Source organism: Tympanuchus pallidicinctus, unplaced genomic scaffold (assembly GCF_026119805.1).
Source record: "Tympanuchus pallidicinctus isolate F22 unplaced genomic scaffold, pur_lepc_1.0 scaffold1, whole genome shotgun sequence".
NCBI lineage: Eukaryota > Metazoa > Chordata > Aves > Galliformes > Phasianidae > Tympanuchus > Tympanuchus pallidicinctus.
Window position 1 is genome coordinate 42713884 of NW_026294618.1, and position 17850 is coordinate 42731733.

At 44.0% G+C, this 17850-nt stretch overlaps 1 protein-coding gene across 2 annotated transcripts in view; it reads left to right on the forward strand.

The window, feature by feature from the left end:
• Positions 1 to 16516, forward strand: part of SOBP (sine oculis binding protein homolog) — a 109050-nt gene extending 92534 nt beyond the window's left edge. For both annotated transcript variants that reach the window (XM_052677357.1, XM_052677366.1), the window contains 2 exons: positions 2074 to 4028; positions 16394 to 16516. In XM_052677357.1, coding sequence (XP_052533317.1) covers positions 2074 to 4026 — 1953 coding nt within the window. In that variant the 3' untranslated portion in view covers positions 4027 to 4028; positions 16394 to 16516. The remainder of the gene's footprint in view (positions 1 to 2073; positions 4029 to 16393) is intronic.
• The last annotated feature ends 1334 nt before the right edge of the window (positions 16517 to 17850 follow it).

Here is a 17850-nt window from a genome sequence, read left to right on the forward strand (position 1 = left end):
CCAAATACCCGGGATGGTTCAGTGCCCATGGCCACTTCTGCAAGGGGTTGCAAAGCCCCAAGAGCCGAGGGAGAGCTGGCGCCTTGCAAAGCCATGTAAAACCTCATTTGTAACACATAGAGGGACATTCTTCCTTGTGTGGGTCATCATGGGGGGAACATGCCCACAGGAAGGCTGCAGAAGCACCGTGGGACTAGGCGCCCTGTGATTTATGTCCCGTTATGCTTCATCCTTGTGCCCAACCTGGGCCCAGCGTTGCTTTGCTTCAGCAGTGACTTCATAGCTGCTATTTCTCCAGTAATTATTTAGTTTGATTTAAAACTTGGGATAAAATCTTCCTGGTAGAGAAAGGGAGTGTGTGTGTAAATGGGGTGTGGAGGCAGGGAAGGAATCGAATAGCAACTAGACTGGGTAACCCAAATGTAGCAGAGCCAAAATTGGCGGTCTGATAGTGTGCTGGGGGTGTGTGCACGTGCCTATCTATGTATGTATATATATAAGATATATTACTGAAAACTCAAAAATGTCACCACTGTTTATATTACGGGAAAGCTGAGAGTTAAATGAGATGGGTAATCAGATGCCCGACATATGTTGTTTTGAATTGTTTATATGGCCAGTCGTTATTAAAATTAATTATCCTTTTAATGCAGACTTTTCACAATCATATTCCTTTTTCCGTACAAAGGATACAGTCATTCAAAACGGGCTAAAACTGGCTGTTTGGAAAAGGCAGAGCAAATGATACCACAGTGTATTCTGACATGGTCATAGGCTCAATGTGCAGATAGGAAGCACCACAAATCTCTGCCGGTGGAGTATTTTCAGAGCTAATGTAAATGATAAAAATGCTTTTTTTCTTTTTTTCTTAATTTTTTTTTTTTTCTGTGTGCATAAAATTCTGTCAAAAAAGTAAGGCACTGAAAATTCTGACATCTGTTTATCTGTTTATAGCTATGGCAAGATTACTCATATTAATTCTTGTTTAAAATGCCATATGAAGGAAAGGCATTTGTGCAAACAAGAGTCATATTTGAATTGTAGATCATGTCTTCACCATCTGTGAGAGCTGTTGGTGTTGCAAAATTAATGTGTTAATGAAATCACAATAATTTCTCTGAAGTAATGGATTCTGAAGCCTGGAATGACTATTTTTTGAACTTTGGTGTCTAGTGGTTTACAACTGGGAAAACCTTTCACAGCTTAATTAGTTCTGCAGCCTTACTTTTTTAAAAAATTGGCTATGCCTTTACCACACCAATAGTAACACAGAAAAAGATTAAATGGAAAGGAGATGAATTAAAAAAAAAATAGAAAAAAGAAAAAGCCTGCAATGCAAACTTTTTGCTGTAGTATTTGAAAAGTTGCTAAAATGCCCTTTTTGCCAAGAAGCTTTACTCAGAGTGGCCAGTATGCAAAAGGGGACAAACAGCTTGGAAACATCATGAATTAGGACTATTTAAATGTTACACAAATTTTCTGACTATTTCCAAGTTGCTCCTTGGAATAAGGGGCAGGGGACGAATGCTGCTTTTGCTTTGTGATGCCACTTTAAAATCCCACACCCTTTCCAACTTAGTGTTTAATGTGGTTAATAAAGTACAAAATATTACAGTTTATGATGTAGTGGCAATGTTTTGCACTCATTTCCAGTGGCTTACAGTGTCTTTTTTCTCTTGTCTTATTTACTGTGTAGTATTGCATCAGAGATGGTAACAGTGTGTTTAGTTTACCACTGAGGAGTAATCACAGCCATGTTCATATGGATTTTTTAATGTATACATATGTGTGTTATAACAGTTTATGCCAGCTGAGGAGTGTTCACTGTGGCATGGCTATAAAATATGTAACATACTGCATAAGACAGAATTGCGACCATAGTAGCCAGAAAAGGAATTATTATTCAATTGTCCAATGTTTGGGGTGAAAAAATGTTAGCTTTCACAAACGTAACTTTTCTTTATGCTATAAAAATAATGCATTTAGGAAGCAACTGAAAAATGACTTTTAAAATAACACTATGAAGAGAAGATTGCTTTTCTTACCTGATTTGATTTTGTTACTGTGTTGTAGGTATGTGACTGGTGTAAGCACATAAGACACACAAAAGAGTATCTGGATTTTGGGGACGGGGAAAGAAGGCTTCAGTTCTGCAGTGCAAAATGTCTCAATCAGTACAAAATGGACATTTTCTACAAAGAGACACAGGCCAATCTTCCAGCTGGACTGTGCAGTACATTACATCCTCCAGTTGAAAATAAAGCAGAAGGCACTGGAGTACAGCTGCTGACTCCAGATTCTTGGAATATACCGCTAGCAGATGCTCGGAGAAAAGCTCCATCCCCAGCGTCTGCAGCTGGCCAAATTCAAGGTCCTGGACCATCAGCGTCTACCACTGCCTCTCCGTCTGACACTGCCAACTGCTCTGTCACTAAAATCCCCACGCCAGTTCCCAAACCTATTCCCATCAGTGAGAATCCAAATATTCCACCAGTTTCTGTCCAGCCACCTGCTAGCATTGTGCCTCCAATTGGTGTCCCACCTCGCAGTCCTCCCATGGTAATGACAAACCGTGGGCCAGTTCCGCTGCCCATATTCATGGAACAGCAAATTATGCAGCAAATCCGTCCGCCGTTTATTCGTGGGCCGCCTCACCATGCCTCAAATCCTAACAGCCCTCTGTCAAATCCAATGATCCCTGGAATCGGTCCACCACCAGGTGGCCCTAGAAATATGGGTCCCACCTCCAGCCCCATGCACAGGCCAATGCTTTCCCCTCACATCCACCCCCCCACGACACCGACCATGCCTGGGAACCCTCCAGGCTTGCTGCCGCCCCCTCCTCCTGGAGCCCCTTTGCCCAGTCTTCCCTTTCCCCCTGTCAGCATGATGCCAAATGGTCCTATGCCTATGCCACAGATGATGAACTTTGGGCTGCCATCCCTTGCCCCGCTGGTGCCACCCCCAACTCTACTAGTGCCATATCCTGTCATTGTCCCTTTGCCCGTCCCCATTCCCATTCCCATCCCTATCCCTCACATCAACGATTCCAAGCCCCCCAGCGGTTTCTCCAGCAACGGCGAAAACTTCATTCCGAGTAACTCCAGCGAGACGCCTGGAGCAAAGCCACCCAATAGCTCTTCGTCCCCTCGAGAGTCAAAACAAGGATCGTCCAAACCCTCCGACTCCTCTCCGAGCTGCTCAGGCCAGTCCCTAAATCAAGCTCAAGTGCTTCAGGAGCACGGTAAAAATGAAGTTGTTGACTTGACTGTCAGACCTAGTAGTCCTGTGAACAGTAAGTTTGGTTTCCCCAGTGTGCTACAGGGTCCGCAGGATGGTGTGATCGACCTAACGGTGGGCCACCGGTCTAGGCTGCACAATGTCATCCACAGGGCTCTACATGCCCAAGTGAAAGTCGAGCGTGAGCCTAGCAGTGTTGTAAATTTGGCTTTCGGTAGCTCAGACAAAAGGAACTGCAGCGACTGCAGGGACAATTGCAGCCCAATTGACTCAAAAACATTACCATGCGGTGACGCAGCCCACTGCTGCCCTGTCTCCTTGGCCTCCGGCACACCGGGACTGGAAGCCGGAGCAGCTGTGTGCAATGTCATTGTGAATGGCACAAAGAGCACAGAGGGTTCCAAGAACCCGGAGCCACCCCAGGACCTGAAAAAGCCACAGCCCCCAGAGGAGTTGGCGGTGAGCGAGCTGGAGTCTGTGAAGGAGAATAACTGCGCATCGAACTGCCACCTCGAGGGAGACGCTGGCAAGAAGGCTGGGGAAGAGCCCCTTGCCGGAGGAGACAAGCAGGACCCCAACCTCAACAATCCAGCAGACGAGGACCATGCATATGCTTTGCGGATGCTGCCCAAGACAGGTTGCGTGATCCAGCCTGTGCCAAAACCAGCAGAAAAGACTGCTATCGCGCCGTGTATTATGTCAACGCCAATCCTCAGCACAGGGCCAGAGGATCTGGAGCCACCATTGAAAAGGAGGTGTCTCCGAATTCGAAATCAGAATAAGTAAAGGTTTGTGTAATCACTACTGCCTTCTGTGTGAGTAGAATGGTTATTTTCAGGTATGAGGTCAAATGTGAATGTGGCCTTTTTCAAACAGAAAGACTCCAATTTATCAGCACTTTTAGAAAAGTATTGGTATTTATGTTTTAATAATGTTCTTTGTGTTGCACTGCATTTGTTCTTGTCAGTATTCCATCTATCTGCAGCCTCATTACACTTTTGCTCACAGAACATTTTGTGATGGTGCTGGCTGTGTGTTGCGTATGTCAAATTCAGTGGTTTTCTGCCTAGGATATGGCTTAGGTCTGGGCCATTAATCTGCTTACTTATTCCAGCTGAGTTACGCAGCAACTCAAGCCTTCATGATGATGATTGAAATTGCCCTACAGCGTAGCATAGAGCAGGATTACCCAGCTGCTTACAGTTAGCTTGGATCCAGTTGACTTACCAAATGGTCATCTCCAGCCATCTTGCTTTGGTCTGCCTCCAGACCGTACTCTCGCTTCCAGCCAAGATGCTCTCCAGGGCTGAGTCCCCCTTGTTGAGCCTTCCTTCCCCAGGTGTCAGCATGTAGGGACTATCAGCTGTTGGACCTGCCCACTGTGGCTTAGTTCAAGGGGCACTCAGTAGGCAGCAGCTGTAGGTCTTGCTGTGGGGCTTTGCTCTCTTACCTGAGGCACTTGTCTTTGGCAGTTGAGATTTCCCTCAGCCCTGCAGTTGCTATAGGTGTGTGGTTAATGAGAGACCTGTAAAACGAGGCAGCAGGTTGGATAAATCTACCAACAGCTGTGGCTTGGCCAAGGACCTGGCTTGGCCAACGTTTCTGTTAGAGAGACAGAATCATCCCCCACTCTTTACTCCTTATTCCCAACTTCCTGATCCCACTGATAAAACAGCACCTTTACAAAACTGTTAGTTTAATATGTGTCTGTTGATTCAAACTTATGAGCAAGAAACAAATGTATTTGTTTAGATTCACAAGCATGGAGAGCTTCTTTCAGGAAAAAGGAAAATGGTAGGTGTTAGAAGAAATCTGTTCAGCAGCAAGATACTGATGTTTTGCTGGATGTGGCTTGGTGAGATGCCAGATTTCATTATAATCCATGGAATACTCTGTAGCCTCCAGTAAATCCCTGTCCCTGGTAGCACAAATGCTGACTGCAGCAGTGCAAGATGAACATTACCTTGAGCAGCTTGGCATCTACAGCCATGGATAGTGCATTGCAGTATCTCCCTGCTCCACCAGTGCAGGCTAATCGCACCATCAAAGATTCCACAGTGTAGCCAGGACTCCCTTGTATTTGTTCCTGTCGCGTTCCCTATCCTGGCTGCCCTGCTGAAATGTTACTTCCTTTGATCACATGCAATATTTATTTGTTTTCTTTGGTGGAACAGAACTGTAATTCTTTGCTTTAGGCATGTACTGACACATTTAAAAGACACATTTGCAAGAACAAAGGATACCTGTAACTTTCTTGGGCTAATAATATATACAATAACTCAGAACTCAAATGTATATTTAAAACTTTTACACTCTCCTAAGCACTGCTGAGGGGATTTCCCTAAGCTCCCCCTGGAATGGATGGACTGTATGTCCATCTGCTCTATTATTTGGTTATTTAAGCAGCAAGATCTTTTTTGCACAGCCCAGTGTCCCACCTTTGGAGCTTGAAAATTTGTCTCTGCATAAATGTACGTATGCTTTTAGTTAAGGGTAGGGACTGGATCAAATGAGAAGCCCACTGTTTGACTGAATGCCTTCTATTTAATTTTAGGACAATGATGGTTAACACAACAACTCTCACCTTGTTCCATCTCCCCATAGCTGTGCTTTGTTTCAATCCAGTGCTAAAAGGCTTGTGCACTTGTGTGCTGATGCTGTAGTCTTACAGGCTGTTTCTTAGCATGCATTGATTTCCATGTGCACATAGCTTACCCGGACCACCCAGGCTGCATTAATGCCACCTCTTTGATGTCTCCGCCCTGGAAGAGCTTTAGCATCATCCAGAGCCACAGCCTTTAAACTCAGGGAGAGTTCTGGCTTCACTGAGTTGTGTATTTTACCTGTGACATGATAATGCGTGACATCGAGGATGGTGTTTGACAGAGGGAGTGGGCAAACAGTACAGTCTGCACTGAAAAGAGAGATGCTTTTCCACTCAGTTATTATTCTCAGCTGTTTATATCTCTAAATGTCAACAGTTAACACTTTGGCTATCCTCAGGAATAACCATATTCCCATTCACCAAGTTTTACACAGTCCTTTGTCTCAATGGAAGGACTTTCTTACAGGAAAGTTCTCAGCCAGGCAAACCTAAGCTGACCCTGTGTAGACATCAGTAATGAAGACGCAGCTGATCTCATTGTCTGAACCCTCTTTTAAACCAGACTAGAGAAACAGGCTCTTCAGAGAGATAGTTGAGCTCATCCTGAATCGACAGTGAAGACAGCTGAGATGAATTGTGCCCTAGGAGCACCTATTTCTCTCTGCTGTGAAGGAAACTGAGGGTGACTGGAGCAGGCCTCAACATCCCCATACACACTGAAATTTAAGGGAGACAAAGCCCAGCCTAGTAGTCATGCTGCTGGGACTTCATGCAGTAGCTGTGCTTGTCCCTCCTTTCTTCACAAAAAAAAAGGAAAAGTAGCCTCTATGCAGACATGTGAGACCAGGATCTTTGTGCGTTTCAAGGGAAAGAGGATACCCCAAATGTGCTGCAGAAATAAACAGTTTGATAACCATCTCATTCCAGCGGGTACCTTAGTGAAATGTGGGTGGGTTTTGAGTCTCTCAAGGCACGCACAAGTGATTTGTGTAGGCCCGATGATTGATTTGAGGCGAGGACTCTTCGGTTTCATGCAGAGCCCTCCTTTCACTTAGTGCTGGTAACAGCCACTCCACAGGGGCTGCTGGGACCTGTTTTTCTGTATTACATATTTCTCTTCAAGGTCTTTAAGGTCTGCCAGGGCTGTGCAGGATTCAGAGTGGGGACAAATGTTGGGCACAGTGTTGCTTCAAGCTGTACCACAGACTGGACCTCCACCATTTCCATGGCTTCTCTGCCCAGGTCTTGAGAAGAGTGGAGAGAAAAGCTTGCTCTATCAGCAACACTGCTGTGGGGAATATCCCACACCAGAACCTCCCAGCCTGACAAAAATTCTAACAAAAAACAGAGTAGGTTCTGTATTATTAATTGTACTGACTGGGACCCTTAGCGTTTTTCACTGCACTGGTCATGCTGACCCAAGTGAAGAAAATGTCCAGAGAGTTGTCTTTTTTTCTCCTGATCCCATCCCCCAGCAGGAAAATCTGAACACATTGCCATAGTGTGCAGCTTTTCCTGGATTTTATTTCCCATCAAATTGTATGAAATGAAGGAAATTAGCCAAATATTTTTACGCTAGAATTCTGGACAAACAGATTGAATTCATGTAATGGCAACATGGACTCTCTAAAAAGGAATCAATGCAAGCGTGACCTTTTCAGGCAAGTTGCCAAACTCCAGATTATTTAATGTACCAATTACTTGATTATTGGAAGTGCTAATCAGCAACATAATCCTTGATGTTAAAGTTTAGTCTCTCCATCAGGATGTGGACTGTCAAGCTGTTCTATTTTGATGCAATTAAAAGAAGCGGTAAAAGATGTCCTAGTGCCAAAGGCCTACTATGATAAAGCAATGAAGCGAGTAAGACTGTTAAGTGCAGTTTTGTTGAGTTTGAGCAGCAGGAGTTTTTAAATTAGTGTTGCCTGCCTGCATTCTCTACGTGCAGGCAGGATCAGCTTTAACCCCACAGTTTTGGTGCAGGATATGGTTTTCTAAGGAAAAATGATAACTCTAAAGACTGCTTGACTTTAACATAATGGTACTGGTAAAGTGAATGGAAAATGAAATTGCACAGGCTAAAGTCAAAACTAGTTTCTTTGCGTGTGCATATGTGTTCGTGTTTGTGAACTTGTCCTAAGTTGGGGGCAGAGGGATAAAGAAAGGAAGGAGTTTTTCTGCTTGTGTAAGCAGAATTTCTCCCAGAAGTAATGGAAATAGTAAGAGTGTGGCCACCTACTGAGCCAACCCATATGTCCTGGGGTCAGCATCTGATGAGTTATAGGCCCAAATTTCTAGCTGTCTAGTCCATACATTGTAGTCATAAAAGTGTACAGTGAACAGAGTGCTGCAGTTTAGGCTAGAAGTAATATATATCCCACTGTGAGCTCCCCTGCCCATAATGGTCCAGCACAAGATTTCCTTCTCTGGTCAGGATTTCTAAGGCAAGAGCCATAGTTCTTAACCTCCCTTTCTGCCTTAAGAATTTTTATAGCTCACCTATCACTGTAGCATCTATCTACAGCATCATAGCCTGCTCTCATTGCTCTGACCAGGTTAGAAGTTGACATTAAAGGTATATTTCAAAACAGATTTTGTATATTTACACACATTTTTATGCCAGTCATCTTTGTTGATGCGCTACTATGGGCCAGAGCCTTAGCTAATTTTAATTGGATATAGTTCTACTGGTGCTAAATTAATTTAAACCAACTAAGTAATTGAACTCATACACTTAACACCTACTCTTCTGGTTCAGAATTTTTCCTTCACCCTGCTTCTTATGAGCCTACAGAATATTTCCATTTATTCTAAGGGTGAGAGGAAAGACTGTTAACACCACATATCCTTAAACACATTTGCTTGGAACTGATGCTTTGCCTTTGAGAGCTTCCTGGCTCAAGCAGTGTGATCTTACATTTAAAAATTGCCTGAGTAGCTTTTCAGATATATTAAGTCAGAAAAAGGGGTTTTGGAATGGAATGGAATGGAATGGAATGGAATGGAATGGAATGGAATAGAATAGAATAGAATAGAATAGAATAGAATAGAATAGAATAGAATAGAATAGAATAGAATAGAATAGAATAGAATAGAATAGAATAGAATAGAATAGAATAGAATAGAATAGAATAGAATAAGGGAAGGGAAGGGAAGGGAAGGGAAGGGAAGGGAAGGGAAGGGAAGGGAAGGGAAGGGAAGGGAAGGGAAGGGAAGGGAAGGGAAGGGAAGGGAAGGGAAGGGAAGGGAAGGGAAGGGAAGGGAAGGGAAGGGAAAGGAAGGGAAGGGAAGGGCAGGGAAGGGCAGGGAAGGGAAGGGAAGGGAAGGGAAGGGAAGGGAAGGGAAGGGAAGGGAAGGGAAGGGAAGGGAAGGGAAGGGAAGGGAAGGGAAGGGAAGGGAAGGGAAGGGACGGGGGAGGGGGAGGGGGAAGGGGGGGGAGGGAGGGAGGTAGGGAGGAAGGGAGGCAGGAAGGGAGGCAGGAAGGGAGGCAGGAAGGGAGGCAGGAAGGAAGGAAGGAAGGAAGGAAGGAAGGAAGGAAGGAAGGAAGGAAGGAAGGAAGGAAGGAAGGAAGGAAGGAAGGAAGGAAGGAAGGAAGGAAGGAAAAGAGGAGAAAAGAAAGGAAAGGGTTCTCAAAACGTTGAAGTATAAAATGACATACTTGCAGAGCCACTTTCGGCTCCCACATCTTGCTGCTGGCATATGGGAGCGATAGCTTCCATCTCAGTGGCAGTAAATAGTAGGTTTGTGGTGCAGTGCTGCAGATCAGTGTACATGCCTTGAAATCCTTTCCACAAGTGCTAGTTTCTGATGGGTTCCTCGCGATTTTCCATAAAAACTCCCAGGGCATATGTTTTAAATAGAAAATCTGATTCCTGAACTCAGTTTAGAAAATAGCTACACCTGGTATTTTGCAGAAAGTAGTCAGTATCTAGAGCTCTTGGCAAATAAAACAAACACAAGGCCAGATCTTCAGCCACCCAAGCTGCCCCTCCCCTGATACAGCTCCATGCTGTTCCCTCAGGCCCTGTTGCTGTCACAGAGAGGAGAGCCCAGCGCTGCTCCTCCACTCCCTGTGAGGAGCTGCAGCTGCCATGAGGGCTCCCCTCAGCTCCTCTGCTCTGGGCTGAGCAGGCCAAGGGACCTCAGTTGCTCCTCGTACACCTTGTCCTCTAGATCCTTCAGCATCTTCATAGCACTCCTGTGAACATTCTCTAACAGTTTTATGTCCTTATATTGTAGCTGCAGATTTGGCTACGTTCAAAAATACGAAGTGCGTAATGGTTGCAGGGAGAAGCTTGGGCTCTCCAGCAGTGTGTTCTCATGCTGTTGAACTACCAAAGCAGTGGTGCACATAAAATTTATAGGGAGAAAAGCACAACTCATGGTTAAATACAGAGTGTACAACAACAAAGATCAGAGTTAAGCAGACAGCCATCCTTGTAAAAACATAATCAGAGCCAGTGATTACCTTTTACATTCAGAGGACAAGGTGTTAGACTGCACGTACCTCATTGCCACTGAAATCTGATGAAGAGTTAAGCACTCAAATGCCTCTGTGAAGCTTGACCCTGAGGCAACCATGGCCGGCTTCTGAGCTGAGTGGTGAACTCTGAAGAGTTGTGAGGAGCTCGTAAACTGTTTCTCAGTGTTGTGAGCAGTACCTAAAAGTGGGTCAGGAAGGAGCAAAACACTTTTGAAGATGGTGGTTGCAAAAGAGCTGGACATAATCAAGCAGTGAGTGACAGAAGTGAAGAAAAAGGAATTCCTGTTCAAAAATCTATGGGAGAATCAAGTAAAGCAGAAATAAAGCTGTTTATGCAAGAAATCAGGAGGAAATCAAGGCTATGCCAAGCAAGATTCTCTGAAGCATTTTTTTTTGTTTCCAGATTACCTCCTGAGTTCCTCCCTGTTTAATCTTTAGGTTTCCTACAGCAAAACAGGGCAGTTCAGTACATTGCTGGATGCCTCCATCAATCAAGACCTCACAGCTCAGTCTTACCTGAGCCATAACCTTACCTTGTTCATACTTTTTTGATAAGAAGATGCATTTCACTCCTGGGACCAGGGATTGTGTTTGGAAGTGCACGTGACCATCTTGTGAAAGATATGAATCAAACTCCAGCATTTTACAAACCCCTCACATATTCCACATTCACTTCTGCCATGACAATTACGGCTAATTAAATGTCTGGGCTTGATCCTTTGAAGTAGTGTACACACTTAGCTCTTGGAACTTCTAATGAAAACTGAAGGCTCTCGGCACACTACAGAATGAGGTTCTGTCTCTGACTCATTTGCATAGCTTTACTTCCCCAGACACAATTTTGGTATTTGAAAAGAATGGTATTCCTGTACAACATGTGTCTCAATTTGTAACGATATCCTCTCTGCAGCTGGCTTGCTTTTCCAAGTGTTTTTGAAACATTACTGTCTTCAATTCAAGCCAACCTACAACAACAAATTATTCAGCGGCAAAGAGGCTGAACTGTGTTTGTTGAGAGGACATTCCCAGTCTTTGCCACACTTTCTTCCAGCTCTGCTTTTGGACTTTCCGGATATGTAATGTAATCAGCTCCTATGGAAGCATACAATTCCAAAAAAAAAAAAAAAAAAAAAAATTTGTAGGGATTGAGTAGTGCAGAATAAAACAACTATCGAGTTGCAGCCTCTCTGGAAAGATCTGCATCCCATCATTGGTCAACTGATATTTAAGCCTATGGTTAGAACAATTTTCAGCTATTTATTTGGAGACCACATGGTAAAATGCAAAACTTTGTGTCATTGTGATCTGCTGCCTGCTTGCACTCCAAATACTTATAAGCTTTCAAGAACCACTTGTGCTGCCACTTCTAAGTTTCTTATCCAAAGGCGAAAAATACCCTTTACCACAGGAATTCTGCAATTGAGAGATGCTTGAAGGCTAGCATAAATAAAAGTTACATGATGAGGTCACTGAAGATTTGAATTCTGACCCTGACTTTCAAAGTTCAATTAACATTCCAATTAGGTTTTATTTGAAGCAGTTCAGCAGTTATTGCTGGACCAGTTATTTTGGTGGTAAAGATATGATGTTTTTTGGGGGATGGAGATGGAGGGCACATAAGAAACAGGGAAAATCTGGGCAGCCTGTTCCAGTGCTGTGTCACCAACAAAGTAAAACATCAAAGTAAAGTTTTTCCTCTTGTTCATATGAAACTTACTATGTTCCAGTTTGTGCCTGTTGCCTCTTGTTCTTTTGCTGGGCACAGTGACAGAACAAGAACAGCACAGAAAAGAACACCACAGAAAAGAACTTGGCCCTATCTACTTGACACCCTCCCTTTAAATATTTATAATCATTGATAAGATACCCCAGTCCACTCTTCTCCAGGCTGAACAGTCCCGTGTCTCTCAGCTTTTCCTCACAAGTGAGATGCTCCAGGCTCCTCATCATCTTTGTGGCCTTCTGCTGGACTCTCTCTAGAAGTTCCCTGTCTTTCTTGAACTGGAGAGTCCAGAACTACTCCAGATGTGGCCTCATCAGGGCAGAGTAGAGGGGGAGGATCACCTCCCTTGAACCCAAGGATCCCATTGGCCTTCTTGGCCACAAAGGCACACTGCTGGCTCATGGCCAACCTGTCATCAACCAGGACACCCAGGTCCTTCTCTGCAGAGCTCTTTTGCAGTAAGTCAGCCTCTAACCTATACAGATGCCTGCAGTTGTTCTTCTCCACGTACCCTTGTCAAAAGTCATCAGGTTCCTCTCTGCCAATCTCTCCAGCCTGTCCAGGTCTCACTGAATGGCAGCACAGCCTTCTGGTGTGACAGCAACTCTTCCCAGCTTTGTATCACCAGCAAGCTTCTGAGGATGCATTCTATCCCTTCTTCCAGGTCATTGATGAAGATGCAGAACAAGACCTGACCCAGTACTTGCCACTGGGGAACACCGCTAGCTACAGGCATCCAACTAGACACTGCGCCACCGATCACAACTCTTTGAGCTTTGTGAGTCAGCCAGTTCTCTATCCACCTCACCATTCACACATTTATCCCACACTTTCTGACCTTACCTATGAGGATGTTATGAGAGAGAGTGACAAAAGCCTTCTGAAGTCAAGGTACACAACATGCGGTGCTCTTCCCTCATCTACTCAGCCAGTGATGACATCATAGAAGGCTACCTGATGGGTCAAGCATGACTTTTCCTTGGGAAACCTATGTTGACTATTCCTGATAACCTTCTTCTCTTCCACTTTCTTGGAGAAGACATCCAGAATAAGCTGTTTCATCACCTTCCCAGGGACAAAAGTGAGGCTGTGATTGCTTGGAAAGGAAAGAAGAAGATGAACTGTCTGGATTTGATTTTCTTTTTGCTTTAGTTTTTATGTTTTATTTGTTTATTTACAAAAACATCTTTGAAAAGTTTCAGCTTTATCCCAGTGTAGAATACGAGCATTAATTGAAGAGCAGACTTTTTTTTTTTTTTTAATGGGAAGTCATTATGGGAAATCAACTTACACAACTGTGCAGTGATAAAACCAGGGGAATAATTTTAAACTAAAGCAAGGGAGATTTAGATTAGATGTCAGAGAGAAATTTTTTACTGAGAGAATGATGCAGTGCTGTGACACAATGCCCAGAGAGGTAGTGGATGCCCCATCCCTGGAGGTGTTTAAGACCAGGTTGAATGGAGCTCTGGGCAATCTGATCTAGTACCTGATGTAGTGGCTGACAACTCTACCTGTGGCATGGGAGTTGGAACTTGATGAACTTTGAGGTCTCTTCCAACCCAAGCCATTCTATGATTCTATGATGACACCTTCTTCCAGATCTGTTCTTGAAGCACTGTTGGGACGGAGCAAACTTTGAACAGGTCTGTCAGTTTTTAGAAGTCTGCCAAATAGACTGGTGCTGCACTCACTGTGGAGCAATGGGCTGCCTTGCTGGTATGGAAATATACCTGATTATGCAACGTAAAGCAGGATCAGGCCTCTGCATGCTCTGTGGTGTTCCAAAGATGGCACATGGTATGGCTGAGATTAGAAGTCCAGAGCTATCATGGCATTTTCTGCTTTGCATGACTTGCCTATGTACCTCAAAATGTACCCAAATGTGGACTAGAGTGAAAGCCCAGAGAATGATGATGCTGTGCAGCTGGGCAGAAGAATGTAGCTGACATGCGTTTTGTCTTTAGTTCAGAGTGAAAATGAAGGGGAGTTTCGTGAACTGCCTGAACACTTGTCCTTTAAAAGGTTAAAAGATGATAAAATCCTTTGAAATTGTGTAAAATTATATTAAGAAAATATTTACCGAGGTCCTGGGGAAATTGCTGCTGTGAAAAGTAGAAAGTGGTATAAGAAGGTGGTATGGAAGGTTGACAAGAGCAAGGAAACCTGACAGCACTGATACTGAAATGTGGGTTCACAACTTGGGTTAACCTCCAAGACTAGTCTCTCTATCTGTCCACCTTGGCTGGTGGAGAGAGAGGTTCTTCCAGGCATGTTTTGAAGTACCTAAGGCAGCACCTGCTCTGGGTAAGGAGGACAAGGACACTCAAGGTGTGAAAATGGAAATCCAAGATGTTGGAGCATGAATTCCTGGTGACAGCTGTTATGTCTAGGAAAATTCAGACCTGACGATTAGGGGACATTCCAGTGGGTGGCAGAGCACAGTTTGTGTATATGACTGAAAGTGAGGAAGGATCCATAGCTAGCAAGAGCAGAGCAGAAAGAAAAAACCACCCTTGAAATCCAGGGATGGTGCAGAAGGAGCCAACTTGTTATCCCATTTGTGCTGAAGGCCTCCCCTGACTCTTGCAATATGGCAGCCTGACTTCATGGGAAGATAAATCATCAAGTATTCTAAGGGGAAGGTTTTAATGAAGAAGCTTTAAGAATAGTTGACAAAAAAAAAATAGGATAAATTACAGAACTATTACAAGTAACAGATGACTCCAGAGTGTTTCCATGTCTGAACTTGCTCCCATGCTGACTTCAGATGCACTCTTGTGGTTTATTTTCAGAGTAGTTTCTCTGAGAAAAGAATTGCAGTGTCTTTTCTCCAGGGCCATGCATGTCCCAGATGAACCAGGCCTCCTCTAGCATATCAACATTCATTGTCCGGGTGAATTAAGTGCTGAAAAGTCTGCCATGCCAGCCCACATCAGTGACTGCTTTGCCCCTCCCCAGCCAGCATCCATTTTTTGCATTGTTTTTTCCTGAACAATATGATGTGAATCTGGAGACAGAAGCATTCAATGGAGTGCAGAATGAGAGGGAAGCAGCCATGGAAAAAAAAAACAGTGTGGTAGTGCACACATGTCTGAAGCCATGTCAATGGCATGGCCTCCTGAGAAGTTAGGACACAATAGGAGCAGCTCTTCATGACTGCTGGCACTCCAGGGCATTAGCACAGCTTTCACCTACCCTGATGGTATCCAAGCCCACACAGGTGAACCTTCTAAGTTACCTGTCTGAACTGGGTCATCATTCAGCAGAGCTATTCTCCTTCCCCCCACCCGCACTGACAGTGGGCAGCCTTCCTGCTTGCACTTTTTCTATCATCTTCTTCAAGCCTGCCTCTGCTTTCGGAGTGGTCTTCCAGCCCTGAGTCAGCACACTGTTTGGCATCGGAAAGCAGGTGTAACCCCGTGCATCCTTTTCAGGCAACCCATATAAGCAACTCTGTTGCTGTATAATTACAAAATTTTGTCCTTTTGTAGCCATTGCAATTTTTCTATCTGATCAGCAATGTTTGCGGAGTGTTGGGTGCAAGTTCAGCTGGAGTGACAAGCCTATGTTGTTTACTAAAAAGTCATTTGTTCTGGGGGGAAGATACAGGTAGCTGATTTCATTGTGCTGGCCGTGCACACTGGTGTTGGTACAAGGTATAGAACATCTGACTGTGAAGTGGTAATGATCAGTACTTATTCTGTTTTTTATAAAACTTTGCATGCTGTGTCTGACAAGGATTTTTATTCCGTCACCCTATCACTACAAAGATGCATTCATCAAACACAATGACCGTCATGGGAACCATTCACTGGGAAAGATGCTTCTCCAGCCTGTGCTCTGTTACATGGAGCCTATCTGCAGTGGGGGAAAATGAACAGGCTGCACAGAGCCAGCTGACTGCTCCTCACAGAAAGCACTGGGAGCCAAGGAGCATCCTCATGCGCTCCTTCCCAAATCACTTATCACTCTGCTGAGCCATTTGAGGCTGACTAGTGAGGGATGAACAGTCATTTTCGTTGATGTATGTTAAGAAACACACAAAGCACCTGAAGTACAGAGGGAGGTTTCGTAGAGAGGATGTAGAATTTGTTTTCACTGCTTCCCTTCTTAATCTCAGAGCGAGATTTCAAGCCAAAAAGTGACAGAAAGCAGCCCTGCACTTTATGAAGAGTACTCAGGAAGTGGACGCATCCCAATTCTCAGTCTAGTTCTTGCCCTCAGCACTCCGCACACAAGGCTCTGAGCACGTTGCCCTGAAGCCCAAATGTCACTCCTCACCCTAGATATAGTGGTCTGGGCGCTCAGGGCGTTTACACTGTCCTTGTCTGCTTTGCAGGAACGCTCGCCAACAGGGTACCTTGCATGGAGAAAGGGAGCAGAGCAAACCACATCGCTCCATCCAACGACACCAGCTGGTCCGCTCACCACCCCTCTGGCTAAAAGTCAAGCAAATAAAGCAGCTTCCCATCATGAAGTCCCTCTGAGGAAGCCTCAGTCCCACGGGTGCCTTTGACCCAGAAGACAGCACATCATGGACCCACACAGTGTGCTCAGCATTCCCGCGACCGCCCCTCTTCTCCTCCAAGGAACGCTTTCTCCTCTTGGTTTCTTGCTGTGGGGATTTTTCACCCTGGTTTCAAAAACCACATGGACCAACGTAGGTACTTTTTCCCTCCCTGACTTCAAAGTTCAGATATTTGAGACTGGACAGTGATATGGATTTTTTTTTTTCCTTTTTTTTTTTTTTTTTTTTTCTTCGAAAAACTGCTGTGGTTTTGCTGCTACACTAAGAATCGTGATTTGCATTGTATGGTTTTGGACCTATTCAAGTTTTGATGGGGGAAAGGGGTAATACTGGAGTAGCAACGCTTCAGAGTCATCTCTGTCCTACCCACGATGCACTTTTAAATGAAGAGGTAGAATATTTTATTGGCTAATATACTTTCCTTGTTATTTTTACAAAGGCCACCTTTATCCTTTCTAATGCCATATTTTCAGTGTTACACTTTTATGGCTTTTAATTTTTGATTTGACAGATGTAAGAAGCAGCATGAATAGTTTATACTGTGGTTTTTCAGAGACTGAATGCCAAGAGAACTCAGTAAATGTTTATTCTTCTCAGCTTTCTCTTTAAATTCCCCTAAATAGCGCCCCATTTGGGAACAGAGCAAGAGTGTTGAACTAAAGACCAAAATTCCCTCAAGGTGTAAAATAATCTGAGGGGAATATTTGCTGGGCGTCACGAAAGACTCGGATGAAATTTCAACCCTGATGGTTTTCAGTGATCCAGGAAGGCAGTGAGACAATCTCTCCATATGCATAGCCCTTTCATGATAATTAGAATGGTATGGACAAACCAATGAAAACAAGGGTAAAGTGAGAAAGATCCCTCATGATTCTGTTTCACTGTTTGCTTTCTCCTGTCATGGTTAAGAGAAATGTGCAATTCGATCCTCAATCAGTGGGTGGAGGATAACAGGGTAGAATTTACTTGTGTGCACTTGTACAGTCGTAGCCAAGAGTCCAAAAGTACACTAGAGCATGTTATACTGGCACTGAATTGGTAAGAGAGTCGTGGAGTATCCCATTCTGACAAATACAAAAAAAAAACAACAAAACAAAACAAAAAAAAAACACAAAAGAAAAAAAAAAAAACACAAAAAAAATCAAAAATAAAACAAAAAAAATTAAAAAAAATAATCAGATCACCTTGTGATACAGTGTAACTGTTTACTAACTCCAATAAAGCAATTGTTCACTCTCCAGTGTTCAGAGCACACCTTTTCTATAAGG